This window comes from Chelonoidis abingdonii, chromosome 8 (genome assembly GCF_003597395.2).
Source record: "Chelonoidis abingdonii isolate Lonesome George chromosome 8, CheloAbing_2.0, whole genome shotgun sequence".
In the NCBI taxonomy this organism is placed as follows: domain Eukaryota; kingdom Metazoa; phylum Chordata; order Testudines; family Testudinidae; genus Chelonoidis; species Chelonoidis abingdonii.
The window spans coordinates 50,620,360-50,640,467 of record NC_133776.1 but is presented as its reverse complement, the minus strand read 5'-3'; the positions used below and the strand labels follow the sequence as shown (position 1 = coordinate 50,640,467).

The 20,108-nt window shown below is 42.8% G+C and overlaps 2 protein-coding genes and 1 long non-coding RNA gene across 10 annotated transcripts in view; 1 reads left to right on the top strand and 2 right to left on the bottom strand.

The window, feature by feature from the left end:
* Positions 1–9,382, top strand: part of LOC116815348 (uncharacterized) — a 73,060-nt gene extending 63,678 nt beyond the window's left edge. Inside the window, exon 3 of one of the 2 annotated variants that reach the window (XR_004371468.2) lies at positions 8,385–9,382. This is a non-coding gene — a long non-coding RNA (uncharacterized LOC116815348). Of the gene's footprint in view, positions 1–827; positions 1,368–8,384 lie in introns of those variants that run through there. The other variant, XR_012656388.1, reaches the window with a different exon arrangement.
* The window catches only part of ARMC8 (armadillo repeat containing 8), a 213,783-nt gene extending 200,424 nt beyond the window's left edge, over positions 1–13,359 (bottom strand). For 2 of the 7 annotated variants that reach the window (XM_032763603.2, XM_075068605.1), the window contains exons 1-3: positions 13,125–13,358; positions 9,529–9,605; positions 3,111–3,182 (exon numbers count right to left, since the gene is read on the bottom strand). In XM_032763603.2, the coding sequence (XP_032619494.1) occupies positions 3,111–3,182; positions 9,529–9,605; positions 13,125–13,169 (194 nt within the window). In that variant the 5' untranslated portion in view covers positions 13,170–13,358. Of the gene's footprint in view, positions 1–3,110; positions 3,183–9,528; positions 9,606–12,954; positions 13,082–13,124 lie in introns of those variants that run through there. The other 5 variants (XM_075068606.1, XM_032763607.2, XR_012656387.1 and 2 more) reach the window with 4 other exon arrangements.
* Positions 13,360–15,361: 2,002 nt separating this feature from the next.
* DBR1 (debranching RNA lariats 1) overlaps positions 15,362–20,108 on the bottom strand; it is a 30,462-nt gene continuing 25,715 nt past the window's right edge. Inside the window, exon 8 of the mRNA XM_032763601.2 lies at positions 15,362–18,347. Within this exon, the coding sequence (XP_032619492.1) occupies positions 17,678–18,347 (670 nt within the window). The 3' untranslated portion in view covers positions 15,362–17,677. The remainder of the gene's footprint in view (positions 18,348–20,108) is intronic.

Genomic DNA, 20,108 nt, shown 5'->3' with positions numbered 1-20,108 from the left:
GGGGGTAATGTTACAGAATTCTTCTATCTGGCTATCCAGTGTGGGAGGGAGAGAAGAATTCTGTAACATACCCCGCCCCCCCATGTCACTATGGAGAGAATCAATTTGCCCTGAGTAACTGCAGTCCATTTTATTTTATTTTATTTTATTTATTTTTGGGGGGAGGGGTTTGAAATCGGTTCCTTAGTTTACCCTACTGAACAGAGTGAACTGACATTAAGGGGATGCTTATTCTGATCCCTATTCTGGGAAGGCCTGGCCTGTTGGCTGGATTTCCAAAAGGAACTGGACTGTAAAAGTTCACTGAGGACTTTGATTTGGAATTCATTCACCTTTTTTTTTTAAACTTAAATTTCACTACCACATTATAGGAAGCAAAACAAGTCTCCCAAGTAGTATTCTGTAATCTGATTTATCCCTGTCTAAGAGGCCCTGCGGTGATTATATCAGCCTCTAAAGGGACAGAGGATTATTTGGGGGATACTGTCATTGAATGATCCGGCCAGGAAGAAAAGTCTTCCCAAGGGTCTCCCAGTCCAGCTTATATTTATTAATAAACATGGCCTAAAATCCTTTATATATGATACTTCCCAGCATTATCTTTATCAAAATTACTCCTTGAGGAATTCTGCACCACCGTGCAATGCAGAATTTTGCAGAAATGAATGTTGTGCGCACAGAATTTCCTTTCCCCTATAGGTTTCAGAGTGGTAGCCATGTTAGTCTGTATGAAGTAGGTTTTAGCCCACGAAAGCTTATGCTCAAATAAATTTGTTAGTCTCTATGGTGCCACAAGTACTCCTCGCTCTTTTTGTTTTCCCCTAAAGAACTTGGCTGCAGTGCTGCTAGCCGCCACTAGGGGCCACTGGACCCAGCAGAGCCCAGCTCAGACATAGAAGACACTGCTGGAGGGAGGGGGAGAGAACTAGAGCTGTGGTTCTCAAGTTTTGTGGTTCTCAAGTTTTAGCAAGTCTCTGAGTGCGACCCCCCCTCATAAATTAAAAACACTGTTTAATATATTTAACACCATTATAAATGCTGGAGGCAAAGCGGGGTTTGGGTGGAGGCTGACAACTTCTGACACCCTATGTAATAACCTCACGACCCCCTGAGGGGTCCTGACCCCCAGTTTGAGATCCCCTGAACTAGAGGGTTCCTGACAGCTGCAGTTCCCAGCTTCCCCTGAGGGAAGGAGATGGCAGCATGCAGGAAACTCCATGAAAGCCTGGGACCAAGCATCAGGCTGTTTCTCCCTCTGGATCCCTGGGCTGGTGGGGGCAGGTGTCTGGGCTGGTGAAGCCACGGCTGGGCTCTAGGGGGGAGAGGGGGCAAGTGTCATGGGGGGGCCCCTCTTGCCCAGACTGGGCTCTGGGGAGGAAGGGGGTTGGGTATATTATCTGGTCGGGGAGCTCCGTGGCTGGGCTCTTAGGGGGAGGGGCTGTGGGTGCCTCGCCCCCTGGCTGGGCTCTGGTGGAGTGGGAGGGGACAGAGAAAGAGGAACTAGGTTGTCACAGGGGTTTCTTTAACTCCACTCCTGGGGGAATGGGGGAGAAAAAAGAGAGAGAGAGAGAGAGAGAATAAGTATACTGTTACAGACATACTTGCTAACAGGTATTTTGAAAGAAATTACCAAAATAATTGAAACTGGCATGATTATGTAGTATTATTTTGACAAATAAAACTTGCAGAATTTTGAAATATAGTGTGCAGAATTTTTATTTTTACAGCACAGAATACCACCAGGAGTACAAAATGAAGACAGACAAGATCTTTTTCCTACAAGTTTATCAGGATAAAAGGAGAATCTTGTTCTAGTTACAGGATGAATCTTTAGGATCCTCACAACATATTTTCATGACATTGAGGATCTTGGCAGGCTCTGGAATTTCAGTATCAGGCTCAGAGGAAGGGAGATCTCCCCATCCTCTGTTGCCACAGCAATAGCACAGGATGGGAAGATGCGGGGCAAACAAAGGCTTGTAAGGTCTGCTCAGTTTGAAGGAAAGTCAGATTCAAAAACTGGAGAATAGATACACTTGTTAGAAGGATCAAGAGGAAGAGTGCCCTGCCACAGGGAAAACCTCGAGGGCATCTTTTTGGGGGGTGGAGTCTACCCTGAACTCTGCCTGTACTCCAGCAAATACCTGTTTTTTACCAACCCTGAAGATAGCATAAAGGAAGACCCTATTTGCTTTTGGTAAGGAGGGAAGGAAGAGGGAAAGTTCACCAGGTTTTGGAGAGCCTTTTCATCAGTGTAAACTCCTGGGGAATCTGGAAGACTACCATCACCCCGCAAGCTCATCATCCTGCAGGGAAGAGCAGATAGGTCCTGTTAACGCAAATCACTCTTTCATGAGCCACCAGAACCTGCCTCGGGAGGGAGGACCGGGACCTGAGTTGGGACCAAGAGTGGGCTGCACAATGACAGTACAACTGGTGCACTCTGTTCTACCACATATTCCCTATCCTGTTACCTTGCTGCAGCTAAAGACTGAATGACAGCCAAGCCTTGTGAAGGGGAAAGGAAGAGTCACAAAATGACAATTTCTCATTGGATACCAGAGAAGCGTAAAAGAAGCATACCATTAATTTGCACCAGTGGAACCAGGAAGGATTAACACTTGCTGAAGCAATAAGTTGGTGATACTGTGAAATTATTTCTTATCTTTGTTGTTCTCTGAACTGGATAAGGGACAGAGGCTAAGGTTATCTTTGTATTTATTACATTATTGCTTTAGAATGGTACCTTTAATGTAAAACTGTAAAATTCTGCTAGCCATCTCACCAAGTGATTTGCTACAGCATGGGAGTAAAATATAATCACTTATCTATCATCAATGTTGTAAAAGTTGGAAATTAGATTTTGTACTTAGGCTGGTAGATTTTCATAAAAATATGCCAAGGCTGCTTTAATGAATTCCTTCATTCCCAATGAAAAGCATATTTACTCAACCACCTGTTAGAAATTCCAAGTCTCTCAAAGGTACATTAGGGAAAGTAATCAGTCAACTACAGCTTTCAAAATCAGGTCAAAAGCAGTGCCTGTGATGTAGAGATCTTTATCCGCAACCTAATGTGAATTAGTGAAAAGGAGAGTAGCAGAGACATACCTTGGAACTGCTCCCAAAACAATCAAGTTCGCTTTTTGTTTGTTGTTTCCAATTACAGCATTTTTCATATCTCTGTAAATCCAGAAAGAAAAACAAACCCTGGTAAATTATGCTGAGGTACTAAGTAAATTTTATAGAATTGAGCCCTGTTTCCACAGATTCTATCGAAGTCTTTCAGATCTCCATGCTGCACCTACATGGCTGAACACTGCTTCAGGACACAGTATTTTCCAACATCTTTGGCCACAAAACCCAGATCTCCAGGTTTCCACTATGCCCCAATTCATTCAAATGAGCAAAAACCCACACCACTTCACGTTAGAATCATATGTGGAAGTGAGTAATTACTAATGAAGTCAGATGGACCACTTGTTCATGCCCACCCACTTCATCCAGCATCTAAAATAAGTCAGCTGTGGGGAAAACATTAAACCTCAGTAACGAGAAATCATAAGCACTGTTCTGATGGGAGCAGGGAAAAGTCACTTCTTACCAAGGGGCAGAGGAAGGAGGAGAGGAAGTCCAGTGATTAATGTGCAAGCCTGGGACGCTGGAGACAAAGGTTCAACTCCCTGGTCTGCCATAGGCTTCCTGTATAACCTTAATGAAGGTTACAACCTTATGCAAGAGACAAGGCGGGCTAATATCTTTTGTAGGACCAACTTCTGTTGGTGGAAAAGACAAGCTTGAAGACTTCAGGTCTTCCAGCAACAGAAGGTAGTCCAGTAAAAGATATCATCTCACTCACTTTGTCTCTCTCATATCCTGGGATCAACACAGCTACAACAACACTGCAAAACAACAGCCTCTATGCCTCAGGTTCCCCAGCAGTAGAGTGGAGACAACAGCGCTTTCCTACCTCACAGGGATGTTATGAGAATAAATACGTCAAGAGACTGCAAAGTGCTCAGATTGCATGGTAGTGGGGGTTAGATAGTACCTAGGATAAGAAGGCAGGACTACTCCAAACAAGAGGTAGCTGATCTAATATAACAGTTCTACATCGCAGCCAAGCTCCTGTTGAAATGCTTAGTTTGCAATCTAATATGGTGCAGAAAGTTACTTTGTATACTAAAAACCACAAAGCACCCACTTGGATTTTTTAACATTTTTTAACATTAGTTGCTTTTATTATACACATGATTCTCAATGAGTTTCAGGGAAGACCAGCAGTCTGTTACATTACCAGCTTACAGACAACTCAATAGAACAAATTTCTTAGCTTCTCTAAAACTGTATCAAGATTTAAATGAGCTTAGACTTTGCAAATGCAGAAAGCATAAAAAATTCATCTTTGACTATTCAAAACCCTTTTAACTAGCAGAAAGGCAAGACACACAAGACCTCTAAGATTAGTTCATGCATTTCACAACTCTAACCTTTCAGTAGTAAGATTAAGTAAAACTGTACCCCAAATTTTTTCAAATGGTTTCTCATCTTCAGTGTTCACTATTAGAGAGTGCTCTATCCAAAGCAATGTTCAGACTGCCATTAAGGCCCTCTATTTTCCCTCACTCACAGTTTTTTCAATAAATTCTCCATTTACAGCCAAAGCGTTCCCATGTTGGGCCTTTTGGGGGATTTAGATAAGAGCAAAACAATCGAAGTGCCTTTTAAAAAAAAAAACCACACATCAAAATAAACTTTAGAAGATTAAGTGTGTGTGTGTGTGTGTTTCTAACTGAAGGCTAGTCACCATGCCAACTTAGAAAGAGCTAGTGTTAAGAAAACAAAATTCACAACAGGTGCACTAACAAGTTTCCACCAAGACTTAGAGTTTCAGTGCAATCCATGGAATTATATATTTACAGACACAATTTTAATTGGATTTGTTTGTCAGTTTATGTTTGCTTTTCTCTATACCGCTATTTAAGCAAGGTCAACAGAAAGATTAGTGTTTTCATCTCTTCCTGATTTCCACCCCCCAAAAGCCAGGGAAAAACAAGGAAATTTTAGACAACAGTAGCTACCAGTTCTGCCTAACACTTTTCCATTACAAAAACCTGTTTTTCAATTGTTTATAATTCTGCCAAACTGTTCAGGTAAAAACTTTCCATATCCACATATATATGCCTGCCTCTGGTTGACATTTTGGAAAGTGTCAGCAAAAGTTGTTCAGTCATATCCAAGAATGAAGGGAAATACACATTTTACCTGTGCTAAAAAAGGTTTCCCAAGTTTAATTCAGAAGTATTAGCACCTATAGGCTTTGGAACACGGAATTGAAATTTGATTAGTACCTATAGGCTTTGGAACACGGAATTGAAATTTGGTGGTGTTTGCATTAGTGTCAGATGTGCCTGGCTTTGGCTTTCCCTGTGAAAAATCCACCCAATTTGACCAAGTTATATGCAGATGCTCAGAGCTTTGTTAGAGGCTGGCAGCTATTCTCCAAAGAATCTGCCTGCAATGAACATGCTCCACTAGAGTGACCAGACAGTAAGTGTGATAAATCAGGACAGGGGCTGGGGTGTAACAGGCACTTATATAAGACAAAGCCCCATATATCAGGCCTGTCCCAATAAAATAGGGACATCTGGTCACCCTATGCTCCACCCACACATAACTCCTATGTCCCTAGTGGACACACAAATCTCACTGAGGCCTGTGGCTACTGAAAGTGCTCAGCATATCTTCTTCATAAATTCCAACGCCAAAAGGGACTACTGTGATCACGAAGTCTGACGTCCTGTGTAACACAGACCATAGAACTTCCCCAAAATAATTCTTAGAGTATATATTTTAGAAAAACATCCAATCTTGATTTAAAAATTACCAGTTATGGAGAATCCACCATAACCCTTGATAAATTGCTCTACTGATTAACTACTCACTGTTAATTTACCCCTTATTTCAAGCCTGAATTTGTCTAGCTTCAACTTTCAGCCATTGGGTCGTGTTATACATTTCTATGCCAGACTGAAGAGCCTATTATCAAATATTTGTTACCCATCTAGATAATTATAGACTAATCAAGTCACCCCTTATTCTCTTTGTTCAGCTAAACAGATTGAGCTCCTTCAGTCTTTCACCATAAAGCATGTTTTCTAATCCTTTCAACATTCTTGAGGCTCTTCTCTGAACCTCTCTAATTTATCAACATGCTTCCAGAATTGTGGAAACCAGAACTGGACACGCTATTGCAGCAGCAGTCACACCAGTAACAACTACAGAAGTAATATAACCTCTCTACTCCTACTCGATATTCCTCTGTTTATGTATCCAAGGACTGCATTGGCTCATTTGACACAGTGTCCTACTGGGAACTCCTCATGTTCAGCTTGATTATCCATCAATATCCCCAAACCTTTTCAGAGTCACTGTTTCCCAGGATAGAGTCCCCCATTCTGTAAGAGTAGCCTATATTCTTTGTTCCTAGATGTATATGTTTACATTTACCCATATTAAAAAGCATGTTTGCTTGCGCCTACTTACTAAGCAATCCAGATCACCCTGTATCAATGACCTATCCTCTCTATTATTTACTACTCTCACATTTATTGTGTTACCTGCAAACTATCAGTAATAATTAATGTTTTCTTCCAGGTCATTAATAAAAATGTTTAATAGTATAGGGTCAAAAACCAATCCCTATGGGAACCTAGTAAAAACACACCCACTCCATGATGATTCCCTGTTTACAATTATATTTAGAGACCTATCAGTTAGCCAGTTTTTAATCCATTTAATATGTGCCATGCTAATTTGATACTGTTCTACTTTTTTTTAATTAACACGTTGTGCAGTACCAAGTCAAATGCCTCACAGAAGTCCAAGGCCTTGTCTACACATAAAAATTAAGCCAACATATAGCCACCGCAGTAATTACAGCAGCTTTCATGCCCACAGTGGCCTCTTCTGTTGGCAGTGCGGGTCCTTACCAGGAGCTCTTCCACCAACTGAAGTGAGGCATTATGGGAGCACTGACAGCCCCTCACAGCCCAGAGCACCAGCCCCGCTTCTGGGACTGCCAATCTGGAGCCCTGCTGTCACCTCCCAGTGAGGGATTTGAGGGAGGGAGGGGAAGGAGAGCCCGACAGCCTCCCAGTGAGGGACTGGGGGATGGAGACAGAGAAGAACGCAAGACTGACAGCCTCCTGCTGAGGGATTAGGTGGGAGAGGGGGAACGTGGAAGTGGAGTTACTAGGTCGATGTAGTGGGAGACTTACATCAGCAGGAGCACCATTGTAGTGTAGACGCCTACAGAATTAGGTCAATGTATGCTGCCTTACATCGACTTAGGGCTCGTCTACGTTTCAGAGGTAAGTATATTACATCAACATGTTACCTCTCTCAATCAAACTTTAGCTCATCAATAAACCCATGCTGATTGTCATTAACTATATTACCCTCCTTTAAGTCTTTATTCATCCCACATCAACTGCTCTATTATCTTGTTTGGGGTTGATGTCAGACTGACAGGCCTATAATTACACAGGTCATCCCGTTTACTCTTTTAATGTATTGGCAAATTAGCTTTCTTCCAGTCTTCTGGAACTTTTCGAAAATGAACATCAATGTTCAAGCAAGATCTTCAACCATCTCTTTTTAAAAACCTCTTGGATACAAGTTACCAGGACCTACGGATTTAAAAATTTAAAAAGTATTGGCTGCCTCCACCACCCAGAGGCTACTGCTCTAATTTCAAGGCAGCATCTTCCTTGAAGCTTCTCCCTCACATGTTGCTGCCAAGGCCCACAGCAATAGGCTCAGAAGAACTGGCTGTTTGAAGCAACCAGTTCAGGGAAGAATTGTCCCCTGCTGCACCCCACAGCACTAGTGCCCAAAAGGTGGGGAAAGCAAGAGGTGAGACCCCAATCCCCAAAGGGGAAGGATGAGTAGAAAGGAGTGCATATAAGTACCATGGGGAGGAGTGCAGTGAGAAAGAGGCAGGATGCAGTGTCCAGAATACAGGATTGAGACACAAAAAGTTGATAAAGGGGGTAGGGGTGGGGGGAGGACTGTCTACAGTGGGAACAAAGAGCTAATTTGACAAAAACGGAGGAAACAAAATGCATTTATTTAAATTGTCTTTAATGCAATATTTAACTTCACTAACTGATGAGCAGATTCTGCAGTCAGATTAGATTGCAAGATTCACTTCTTGCCAGTGAATTTTACTCCCAGTCCACGGCCTGAGTGAAAAGGTAATGAAGTCCTCACCACAGAATGAGCCTGATGCCTCTGATCTAGGGAAATGCTTTTGATGACTAGTTGAGTTATCTGAAGAGGCTGACTGCAATTTTTGCTTCTTTTTAGACATTTTTTCCTTAGAGACTTATGGCCAAACTTGGCTAGAAAATGAGACAGGCTTGGAAAGGAACCATCAGTGAGACTGCGGACCTTGGCCATCTCAAAAAGCAAGCGTGAGGAAAAGGAGAGTGGAGATGATGTCTGATCTTTCTACACTGAGTGAGGACAAAGAATCTGTAACACTTACGCTTCATGATTTGGGGTAGGGAAGGGTGTCTTGATCCAAGTCAGAGATGCTGTTTAAACAGAGAACAACTTGAGGCTTAAGAGCCTGAGGTGTTTCTAGTTCTATAAGAGCAGACTGACTCAAGAGGCAGTGTTGCAGTGTGTTTGTGGACTTTCAAGGTAGTAATCCACAGAGGGGCCAGGCATTAGCACCAAGACACATTCTGGAACACATGGAAAAACAAGCTGTCCACAGGCAGTATGAGACATCCCATCCCTTATCAGTCTCCTGGCCTTCTGAATACCTGGTCTTTTCACATCTTCTAGTAAACCTAGTTAACATCAGCCAGGAAGAGACAGCTGAAAGGCAAGGAGACAGTCTGTCACAGGAAGTCAGTCCTGGGCAGCTCAAGGCCTTTTTTGCAGTGTTGCTGTGTAAAGGTGGAGGGATGAAGAATTTGTGGACCCAAGTGGAGACAGGAAACCACCTTATTGCACCAGTCAACAAACCCTGAAAGTTTTCCTTCAAAATCTTTCTATCAACACCATCTCCCTACTACTACTGATGCTAGGCTAGAGGAAGAGAAAAAATAGATTCTGCCTGAGCAAGTTGAGAGAGGGCTTCCCTGTGTTGAGGCTGAGTCAGAAGGTCAATACAATGTTTTATACATACTACCAAGGGAAGACTGTTGAAGCAGGGGCTGCACACATCTGCTGTGGTGACAGAATAAGGACAGAATTCCAATCAGACCTGAAAGGAGGGCACTTGCTGCTCTTCTGGTGATTGTGAGGCTCCGCTACCAACAGTATGCACTACAAAGCGATAATATACTAAAATGTGATTGTGTGTTTGTATTTGATCCATGAAATACTTTCCAAAATAAATTCACGTAGAAATTTGCAGAGTACCTCTTTCTTTCCTTTCAAGTGCAAAGCTGCTGGGTTTCAAGCAAACAGACTACTTACGATAGAACTTCAAACTCAAGTTCATATTACTTACATGACACCTTGAAGGACTTTCTGGGGATCGGGATCAAATAATCTGTCAACATAATGGCGACTGCTAGCAGTTACTTCCTATGGAGAAAAAGACAATTTAAACTTTGTCAATTCATGTAGTGGCAAATTCCAAACTAACAGCAATGCCTAATGAGACACAAAACTCTATAAAACCTACCAGAAAAGATTGTGATAGAACTGCATAATCACATTCAAATGCATAATATTTACAACCAAACAACTTCTAATTAGGGAGTTAACATTGTGTTTGAGAGTGCAATTTTGAATGGGATGTGCATATTTTGGTATTCATACATTGGGAATGAAAGGGAGTTGTGCAGGCATTGTGTGGGTATTTGGGCATTCTAATGTTTGTGTTTGAGGCATATGAGTCATGTTTGGTATAGATGTCAGGGTTGTCTTAATTTGCAATTTAACCACTTTTTTGTGGTTGAATGGAAAGGCAACACTTGCAGAACATTACCGCTTGGTTAACTTTTTCTGTGTAGATGTATTATAACCCCACACAGGAAAAAAGTTAATAAAACAGTTAAGGTTGCTCAAGGGGAATACCCACCTACATAAGCCCTAAAAACAAGGGAGTGCTCAGTTAAGGTATCCTTCTTTAATACACCTTACCCTCACACATCACATTCATCACTTTAATTAACAGAGTCCGCCTTTCTATAAATAAGTCCAACACACTCCATCACATACAGTAACAATACACACTGCATTCCTCACAAGACTAATTTAAAACTCTGATCTCAGAAACAACATATGTATCTGCTAAATATTTATGCACCAGTGATTAGTTATTTTCCCTTAAGATGTCCAAGGCTGGAAGTGCGTGCAAGTGACTAGCATCTGAAATCAACGGTGGAAGAAGGGAGGGAAAACTTCCACTCCAAGCTCACAATGACATACAACAAAGCATTTCCTTCATCTCAGCAAACTGTTCTCAACTTCCCAGAAAATGATTTCATCAGGTCACAATAGAAGTGGCCTAATTTTCAAAGGTGGAGAGCACCCACAGATTCTATTGACTAATGGAATTTCCCGGTACTCGGCACTCCTGAAAGTCTGATGACTTATTTAGGCTTTCCTAAACTAACACATAGAGCTAACCACAGGCATCTAGTTTAGAAGAATGGATGCCAACCTGGAAAAAATGGTATTGTTTGCCAGCTGAGTCTATTCCCTTTGTTGGGCTTCTCACATTCCTCCCCAGTGACTTCCTTGAGGAATGAAAGAGAACTATAAGTTCAATCATGCTTTTTGAGTGGGGAAATACTTGCCCTTGGATTTAGTTTACTCTTCTTTATCAAGCTGGATTTCAAGAATGTTCACTATCTTCCTCCCTACCATCTCATGACTATCTGGAAAAAGCAAGAAGAACCTAAAGGCCCCGATTCATTATGCCACCTACATTCTATGGGAGCGTTTGGCTATCTGTCCCAAGGATGAAGCTTTTGAGAATAGAACGGGCTCAGCAGTGGACTTTCACTGCCTCCAGAAATATATCCAAAGCAAACCCTACTTGTGTATAGATGCAAAATGAAGACCTCCCAATAAGTGCTGATTCTAATCTAGACTGTCCTTTGGCCTATTGACTAGTACTAACCCTGCCACACAAAGGTTAACTTGTTCACTCACTGCTGGGAGGAACATCTCATCACCAATATCCGTAAGAAGCAGTCTGTCAAACCTCCACAGATTTTTCATAGTTACTGTTACCAGAATTTATTTGCTCCCAATTTCAAATATATAACCTTCAATCTTGTAAGGAGTAGCGAACAGAACTTGTAATATAAAAAACAAGCAGTGATTGGGGTATAACCTTGGCACTATTCCATTCAAATACAAGTTACACTTACTTTCATGCTGCTTAAAAGCTTAATAATAAAAATTAAAGACAGAGATACTTCAGCTTTTAAGGTACCCACTTCAGACTGGCGAGTAGGATTTTGGTTCACAATGTTTTCATTTTAAGATATGGGACAGCTGCATTCAGTTAATAAACACTGTTACTCAGAGGTGAAGGGGCAATGTATTCCTTTATTTTGCTATTTAAATAGAAACACTGCCAACTATAACTAAGTCAAAAAAACACAACGACACACTTTCCTTTTCTTCTAATCACAATCTCCCACTTTTTCTCAGCGCAATAGTGGGTGGCACTAGAGTGGAACCACCATGGGTATTCTGTCTGTTATCTCCTCCCTTCAGGCTAACAGGAAGAGGAAATGCTTTCATGCTAGGATTCCTGTTTTTTTCCACTCTAAAACTCCAGTATATAGAGTGAGGGCAACATGTTGTCTACACACCATGTCAGCATAGCAGCAGTGGATGAGCCTCTTCATAAGACAGCAGCAACATGGCCATCAGACGTGCTACAAAGAGCAGTCTTCCGTGACCAAGACAAAATTACTACTTGCCAGTGATGAATGGGCAAGGAAGCTTCAAAAGCCCTGAACTGACAACAGTTTTCATAAGCAAGGACCCTGCATCCCTAATATGGTGCGAAGTTTATAGTGAGAGTGTGTAGACTCAACACCAATACAGGTAGAGGAAGGTAAAATGAATACTTTCTGAAAAAAGAAAGTAATACTACCATATCTGCATCGGGGGGGGGGGGGGGGGTTGTCGACTGAGAATTGAATATATTGCAACAAAAAGAACCAGAGAATCCTGAATATTTAACATCCAAGACATTGATTTTTTTAAAATTAGAGTATCCAACACAAAGTGTTAGTATATAAATACTGTTTTGGCTGTTACATCTTTCCTCACATCAAACTATAAGGCATCTATTAGCTACACAATAAAATACAGATACATACACAAAAGACACTAAGCTATAAGTTTTCTGTCTTCATAGAGGCACCATTTTCATTTTTTTATTCCCTTTTTTCCCCCCCAACAGACATTCTCTCCCTTTCACACTTTTATCTAATTTGTCTAGTTTTATCTATTTCCTCTATCCTTTTTCCCCCTGTTCCTCATGTCTCATCTGTGCTTCCCCACCCACACTATCTTCTCTTTCCCATCTCTTTTCCCTTCAGTGCAACCCTCCTGGATCCTCCCCAGCTCCACAAGGGGGTGCCTTATCTTGCTTGGGGCCCGCCGTCCTTCGTAGCAGAGTAAGAGCTGGGAGGGACGAGAAAGCGATTTGAGGTGGCTCTCTACCCAGCCTGGGCCCCTGTGGTTTCTCCCGAGTCTCCCCCTCCCCCGGAACGCACAGGCGTCGGGCACTGGGGGTCACACTCACACCAGGGGGGCACTTCCTATCTCTGAACTGACAGGCACAGGCCATGGTAGCAGGCACAGCAACGCCCCCGGCCGCAGGCCCAACAGGGCAAGTCTGGGGAAGCGTCCCCGCCTGACAGCACCTAACGCAGCTCGCCTGGGACAGATCCACGCTGACCTCAGTAAGGGAACCGGGCGCCCGGGGGAAGGGCAGTGGGGAGCCAGAGCCCCCGGCAGCCCGCGTCCCCATTTGGGGTTTCGTCGAGTTTCCCCCACCTACATGACGCCGCACAGGACAAGCCGCCGAGCGGGCTCCAGTGCCCCGCGGGGGAAGGGCCGGGTACTCACCGAGAGGACGCTCATGCGGAGCGGCGTCTCTAGCACACACGCCATCTTGGGGGCGCGCGCGGCAACGACGGCACCCAACCGCGCGCGAGACGGCCTCCGCTACCGCCGCCGAGCCTGGCCCATCGCCTTGGGTGGGGGAGGGGGCGGTACTAGCGCCCGGCTGGGCCACAGGAGTAGCTCTAACGAATCGGCTAGCGCCAAACCCAAACTCGTTGTCTGTGGCCCAAACCGGAGCGCATGCGCCCACTGAGGCCGTTGGCGCCCTGGAAAGCCGCGGGGAAGGTGAATTTTTCCTGGTTGGAAGCGGGGAGAGAGTTACAGTGCGCATGTGCCAGTAGCACCACAGAGGTCTTTATGGTTTCATCAGACTCTTTGTTGTTTTTGTGGATACAGAGGAACACGGCTACCCCGCTGATAGCGGGAGGGGGCGCAGGGAGACAGGGTCAGGAGGAGGGACTGCGGAAAGGTGAGGTGGGAGGGGCATGGGACTGGGAGAACAGGGAGGAGGAAGGGAACCTAGGGAGGCGAGCGAGCACAGGGTGGTGAAGATGGAAGGAGAGGGGGCACAAGGAGGTGAGTGGGAGGAGGGAAGGCGCACAGGGGGAATGGAAGTGCAGGGATGTGGATGGAAGGAAAGGGAGCACAAAGAAGTGAGTGAGCACAGTGGAATAAGGATGGAGCAGGAGGGAGCACAGGGAGGAGGGGTGGGGATGGAAGGTGAGGGAGCACAAGGTGGTGAGTGGAAGGACAGGTGCATAGTTATAGCAAAAAATAAAAAGATACTAGTCGATTGTGTGTACTATAGAAAACTAAGGTAAAGGATTCTTATCTATTAACATAAATAGAAAAATATCCTTGATGCTGGTACATGTTCATTCTGGTTTTCTACACTAGATCTTGGCAATAGAAATAAATTCCAATGACAGAGAAAAGACCACTTTTACTGCAGGGCAACAGCTGTGGCAAATTAATGGTTTTTGGCTTGTGTTCCCTTACTAGCTTTGGGACTCTTACATAAAGAGCATTCCATGGAATGGTACTCTCAGCCTATCTGTAATAGCAAGAAGATATCTTGGTGAGTTCTAACACTTCTGAGGAGGAACTGATGCAGTTGCAAATGGTCTGTGATAAATTTGTGTGCCAATCTGAAACTGAAACCAAAGAAATACAAGCAGATTCAAATGTAGCAGTCTGTCTTGGGGAAACACACGCATTTCCACTGACAATAAGATGATTAGTCTGACTCCCCAGACACTTGCAGATGAGCAGCATTTGGCAGGGCTCTGCTCATAGTACAGGAAGTTCATTCACGGGTTTGCCAATAGAGCTTAAACTATTGCACAGCTGGGTGAAAATTGAAACCATTGCCATAGTGTGATTTGGCTTTCAGTGTTAATGACACTTGTGACCCATCTACTCTCAACCTACCTGCAATTCAAAACCCCTTTATATTAGACACATATGCTAGTGCTTAGGAATGGAGCTAGTATAAAAGGATAGTGGCTTATTGGTTTAAACATTCCTTGTGTTAGACATAAGCTAAGGACACCAACAGACCTCTAATATGGAGTTCCAGAAAAACCTATGTAGAAACTCTACAGTGCACAAAGTATATAGTAAAAGGGGAACACTAAGACATAATTATACTCCATAACTGATTAGCACAGAGCAAGACTAGTTGCTTAGAGTGGGTTGGGGTCAGCTCCCCATTTTGTGTTGGCCATTTTTGGGTGTACATAATTCCAGAACTTTTCTTCTTCAGCTTTTTGAGGTTTTCTTTGAATGTCAGTGGTTGGTCTATGTGACCCAAAGGTACATTGGATGTATCTAGTGCTGAAGGCTTGTACCATTTCATGACAGCTGGAAGTTTTGCTTGTCTCACCATGTTTTGGGTGGAAGGTGCATACTTGTACTTATGGGTACTGTGCACCAATAAAGTCACATTAGAGCCATGCACGCAAAACTGATAGTGAATTTGATCCTATAAGATCAGTACAGCAACCTTGAAACTGACTCCCACCTAGTCATTTTACTGCTTTGCAGGGACTGCACCACCATCGGTGACACAGGCTACCTTCATTTGTAAAGCACTCAGATGCTACAGCAATGACTGCCCATATGAAATACTGTATCGAGAGGGAATGGTGTGCAGTAAATAAGGCAATAGGGCCACACACATTGAATGATAAGGATAAAATGAGTATATGATATATCTGCTCATGAAGTGTCATTCATTCTGTGCCCCGAAAGAAACAGGAGTTTTACGGAAAAAAATAACATGCAAGTTTACAATAATGCATATGAACAATGGGGACCAGATCAGGTTTCAGGTCCAGCTTTTGAGAATCCTTGACTTTGCAACCTTAACATTCTGATTCTGAAGCAGGTGTGTACAGTAGTTAAGACTTACAGGATGTCCCATGAACCTCTCTTTGTCCTACTCCTAGTCTCCTCCCTCCTCAACGCCACATCCCAGTCCTATGCCCTCCACTGGCTCCACATCCCAGTCTCCCCCCTACTCTGCTCAGGCCCACTTCCTCATCTGTTTGCATTCTAACCAGGCTACTTCCTCCTTAGTTTGGCAGCTAAGGGTATGTCTACACTACCCGCCAGATCAGCAGGTAGTGATCGATCAGGATCAATTTATCGTGTCTAGTGTAGACACGATAAATTGATTCCTGATCACTCTGCTGTAAACTCCTATACTCCACCACGGCGAGAAGCGGAAGTGGAGTTGACAGGGAAGTGGCCGCAGTCAACACCGCACCATGAGGACATAAAGTAAGTCAACCTAAGATATGTTGACTTCAGCTACGCTATTCTCATATCTTAGGTCAAACCGCCCCCACCCCCCCATGTAGACCAGGCCTAAGAAGTTTGAGTCTGTGCAAGCAACAATTTTCAGAGGTTCATAACTCTAACAGAATTTCATGGGGACAGTGAAAGGCATATCACTAACAATAAGGTAACCCCCTCATATTTTAGCACCAAATGATGGAGGCACTAGAGCTTCAACAAAACAATTAAATGTAATGTGCAAAAAAAAAAAAAAAACCACCCACAAATATAGAGCTAGAAGGGATTTTGAGACGTCAGCTAGCTAGCCCATCCCCCTTGCACTGAGGCAGGACCAAGTAAAACCTAGGTCATCCCTGACAGGTGTTTGTCTAAACTGTTCTTAAAAGCCTCCAGTGACGGCCATTCCACAGCTTCCCTAAGTAACCTGTTCCTGTACTTAACTATCCTTAGAAAAAACACATTCTAACTAACCTGAAATTCCCTTGTTACAAACTAAGCTGAATATTTCTTCTCCCACCCTGGGTAGACATGAGAGAACAAAAGCTCACTATCCTCCTTGATAACCTCTTACGCATTTAAAGATTGTGTCCCTCAGCCTTCTCTTCTCTAGAGGATAAGTGCCTAGTTCTTTCATTTATCTCCTTATCTCAGAATGAGATTAGGAAATAGTTTTTTTACTTAAAGTTTCAAAGTAAGAGAGAGCTGGCATGGAACATTTTAGCCCAAATAATTAGAGTTTGACAAAGTTATAAGCAACTGCAAACAGGATCTTAATGGAACATGTTAGGTAACATTTACTACATGCATCACTACCTATTGTAAGTGTATAAACTTTCAGCCCTCTCCCCTGAAAGCACCAAACACAACAGCTTACCCATAAAGTCAGAAGATTCAAATTCGGAGTTATTGAGGCAGTAATTCAGATACAAAATGTATATGAGGTTATTGCTAGATAATTTTAGCTTAACATTAGTATTTTAATTTTGACATACTGTTCTGAACTTTTGGGAGAGAAACACATGAGAATTGATATTGAAAACAGACGCACTCGCCTTCAACATATTAGCATAACCACCTCAGTCATAATTTGTTTGCAATGTGAGATTTCTTTTCTGTATAGATAGAACTAAAATTTAAAACCAGTATTAGACAATGCATATAATACATATTCATATTTTTAAAGACACCAACCGCCAAGATCTTCCACTGCAGAAACAGTAACTCCAGAGAAATAAAGATCATGATGATCTTCTCTTACTGCTCTTCTTATCTTGGGAGTACTGCTTTTAACCACACTGCAGACAATTACTGTATTAGCTATTCTGTATTAAGTGTTACCTTTAGCTGAAAGATAGTATTAAAGGCAATGCAAAGATCCTCTCCTTCCAAACCTAACTACGATTTAAAGAAATTCTCTCTTGGTTAATTAAGTATTACAGTTATTGTATGGAGGCAAAGCAGAATGTAAATAAAATGAGTTAATTATCAAAAGCTGAAGCAGAACCAACTGATTATACACAAACTTGAAATCTTTCTACAATACACTTAGTTGAAAAGGACTGAGCAAGACTACTACTAAACAGGTATTCTGCTCCATTAGACGTTTTGTAGCATACTGTAGTATGTAGCATAAAAATGGTACTGATCACTTCAAATGCTGAATTTTAAAAATTCTCACCATTGCCCCCAACACACCAAAAAAGGTAGCTAGTTACAGCAGTTAATAAAACCTGTGTGACCTTAATGCATTTTCATTATACTTTATCTTCATCCTCTGTGGCATAGATAGCCTGATTCCGTCTTTTAATTTTCTTCATGGCACTGTTTCCGTTCTCATTTTTACCAATCCGCTTTAAAGCTCTTTCATTTAAATTCTTCTCTTCAGTCTGCTCACTCACACCAGATTTCTCCAGGTCTTCATTGGTGGAGTCTATAGCATCATCAGAGGATACCATCATGGAATCTGGCATGATCCTGGTGTCAGAAAAACTTGCTGAAAAGTCAGGAGGGTGATCAGGTGAAGGATCCACAGAACAGGTACTTTGATCTTCATCACCACCCTCTTCATCCAGCATTATTTCATCTGGGTTAATAGATGAAGACAGCCCAGAATTATCTGTATAATATTCACTGGGCTCCTCTGCTGACTCAGTACTGTCCATTTCCTCCTCCTCCTCATATTCTCCCCGAACTGAGCCCTCTTCTTTTACTTGCTGAATCCTGTCATTAATATCGGTGAGGCCAAACTGGGCACAAAACTCAGTGGTCTGTGGATTGATTACATGAACTGGTTCCATATTTTTCTGCGGTTTGTAGGGGTCATAACAAGCAGCTGTCACACTGAAGTTACAAGGAATTTTGAGGTTATGGCTCAGTTCTTCCAATATTTCTTTGAGGGCTCCTTCTGTTGCACTGTAATCCCACCTACAGGAATAAAAAACAAATGTCAGATTCTGATGAGCTCAATTAGCCAAGATATCTCTCTTCATAGACATATCTTCTTTTTTATAAACTGAACAGATCGAGCTCTGAGTATCACTGTAAGGCATTTTCTCCATCCCTCAAACTATTTGTGTCTCTTCTCTGAACTCTCTCTAATTCATCATCATCATCCTTTTAAGATTATGGAGTCCAGTAATGATCTCACAAATACCATATACAGAGGCAAAGTCTTCCTTGATGTGCATAAGAATTTAAGATTACCTAAAATATTTTGAACAAATCACTCAAACTGATGTGAATATTGGAACTTTTACATTTGACTGAACTATTATCTACATTTTAGGCTAGAAATCGCCACATAAGGATTACAGATTCAGCTTCCCTGAAATCCTGCCGTCTTTTTAACTGCAAGCCCTAGTTGATAGGAGATACCATTATAGAAAGATAATTATTTCTAACCTGTTAACAATGAGGCACAATTACTTTGTACTGGAAAAGCCAGATTTCCCATTCAAATATTATGGCTGACTAAAATATAATTACTAGTGTGGATAGGTTAATTTATGCTAAACTAACCCAAATAGATGTTTTAAACAGGACTCCCGTTCTTCAGTTATTCTGAATGGAGGATTTATTCTTTAAACCAAAAGCTCAGCTTTCTTATGCAGGCATATGCAAAATGAACACAAGTACTGATAGAATGTGTGAGGAATGGAAGTTTCCACTCAACATATGTATGCACACATGTAGTGCCAGTGAAATGTGGGTATATCAGCGAACAGTGTTATCACAAAACAGGGCACACATTAAGAATATGGTTCTTAACCCCTCACTCTAGCAAATGAAAAGAGATTCATTAAACCACAGTGGCAATCATCCTAGAGCTCCTGCAAGCTGATCAAATCGTGTGCCTGAATACCAATCTCATAGGAGTTCAGGCAGCAATATTGTAGTGCAGGGGTGGCCAACCTGAGCCTGAGAAGGAGCCAGAATTTACTAATGTACATTGCCAGAGAGCCACAGTAATGTGTCAGCAGCCCCCACCATCAGCTTCCCCCTCCCAGCACCTCCCACCTGATCAGTGCCTTCCCCTCCCTCCCCTCACCTGCTGATCAGCTGTTTTGTGGTGTGCGGGGTGGGAGGGGAGAGAGCAAGGGCATGGCAGGCTCAGGGGAAGGGGCGGAGTCGAGGCAGGGCTTTTGGCAGAGCCAGGGGTTGAGCAGTGAGCACCCCCTGGCCCATTGGAAAGTTGGCACCTGTAGCTCCAGCCCCCAAGTCAGTGCCTATACAAGGAGCCTCATTAACTTCTGAAGAGCCGCATGTGGCTCCAGAACCACAGGTTGGCCACCCCTGCCATACTGTACTGTAGTACCCTTGGTACTGGGAATGGTCTTCTGACCTCCTATTAGAATCTCTAGGAAGGATTTCACAGAATCACAAAAATGTAGGGCTGGAGGGTGTGACATTCTATACTTTGGGGGAGCATCCTATAACGCCCCTATGCCACATTTATATACAATTGTGATCTTGCATATAAAGCAGGCCATGTGAGGTATCAGAGGAAAGGTTATGATCTGCTGAAAGCCATTTTTCTATCTAAATGTGTATATCATTAATGCATATGAAGTTATGAGAATGTGTGTATGGCTGTCACTAAAATATGCTGTGGGTTTGGGAAGCACTCAGATACTAGCTCTCCAGAGAATGACAAGGGAGGTAATCAACGCCCGGCGGGTGGTTGCT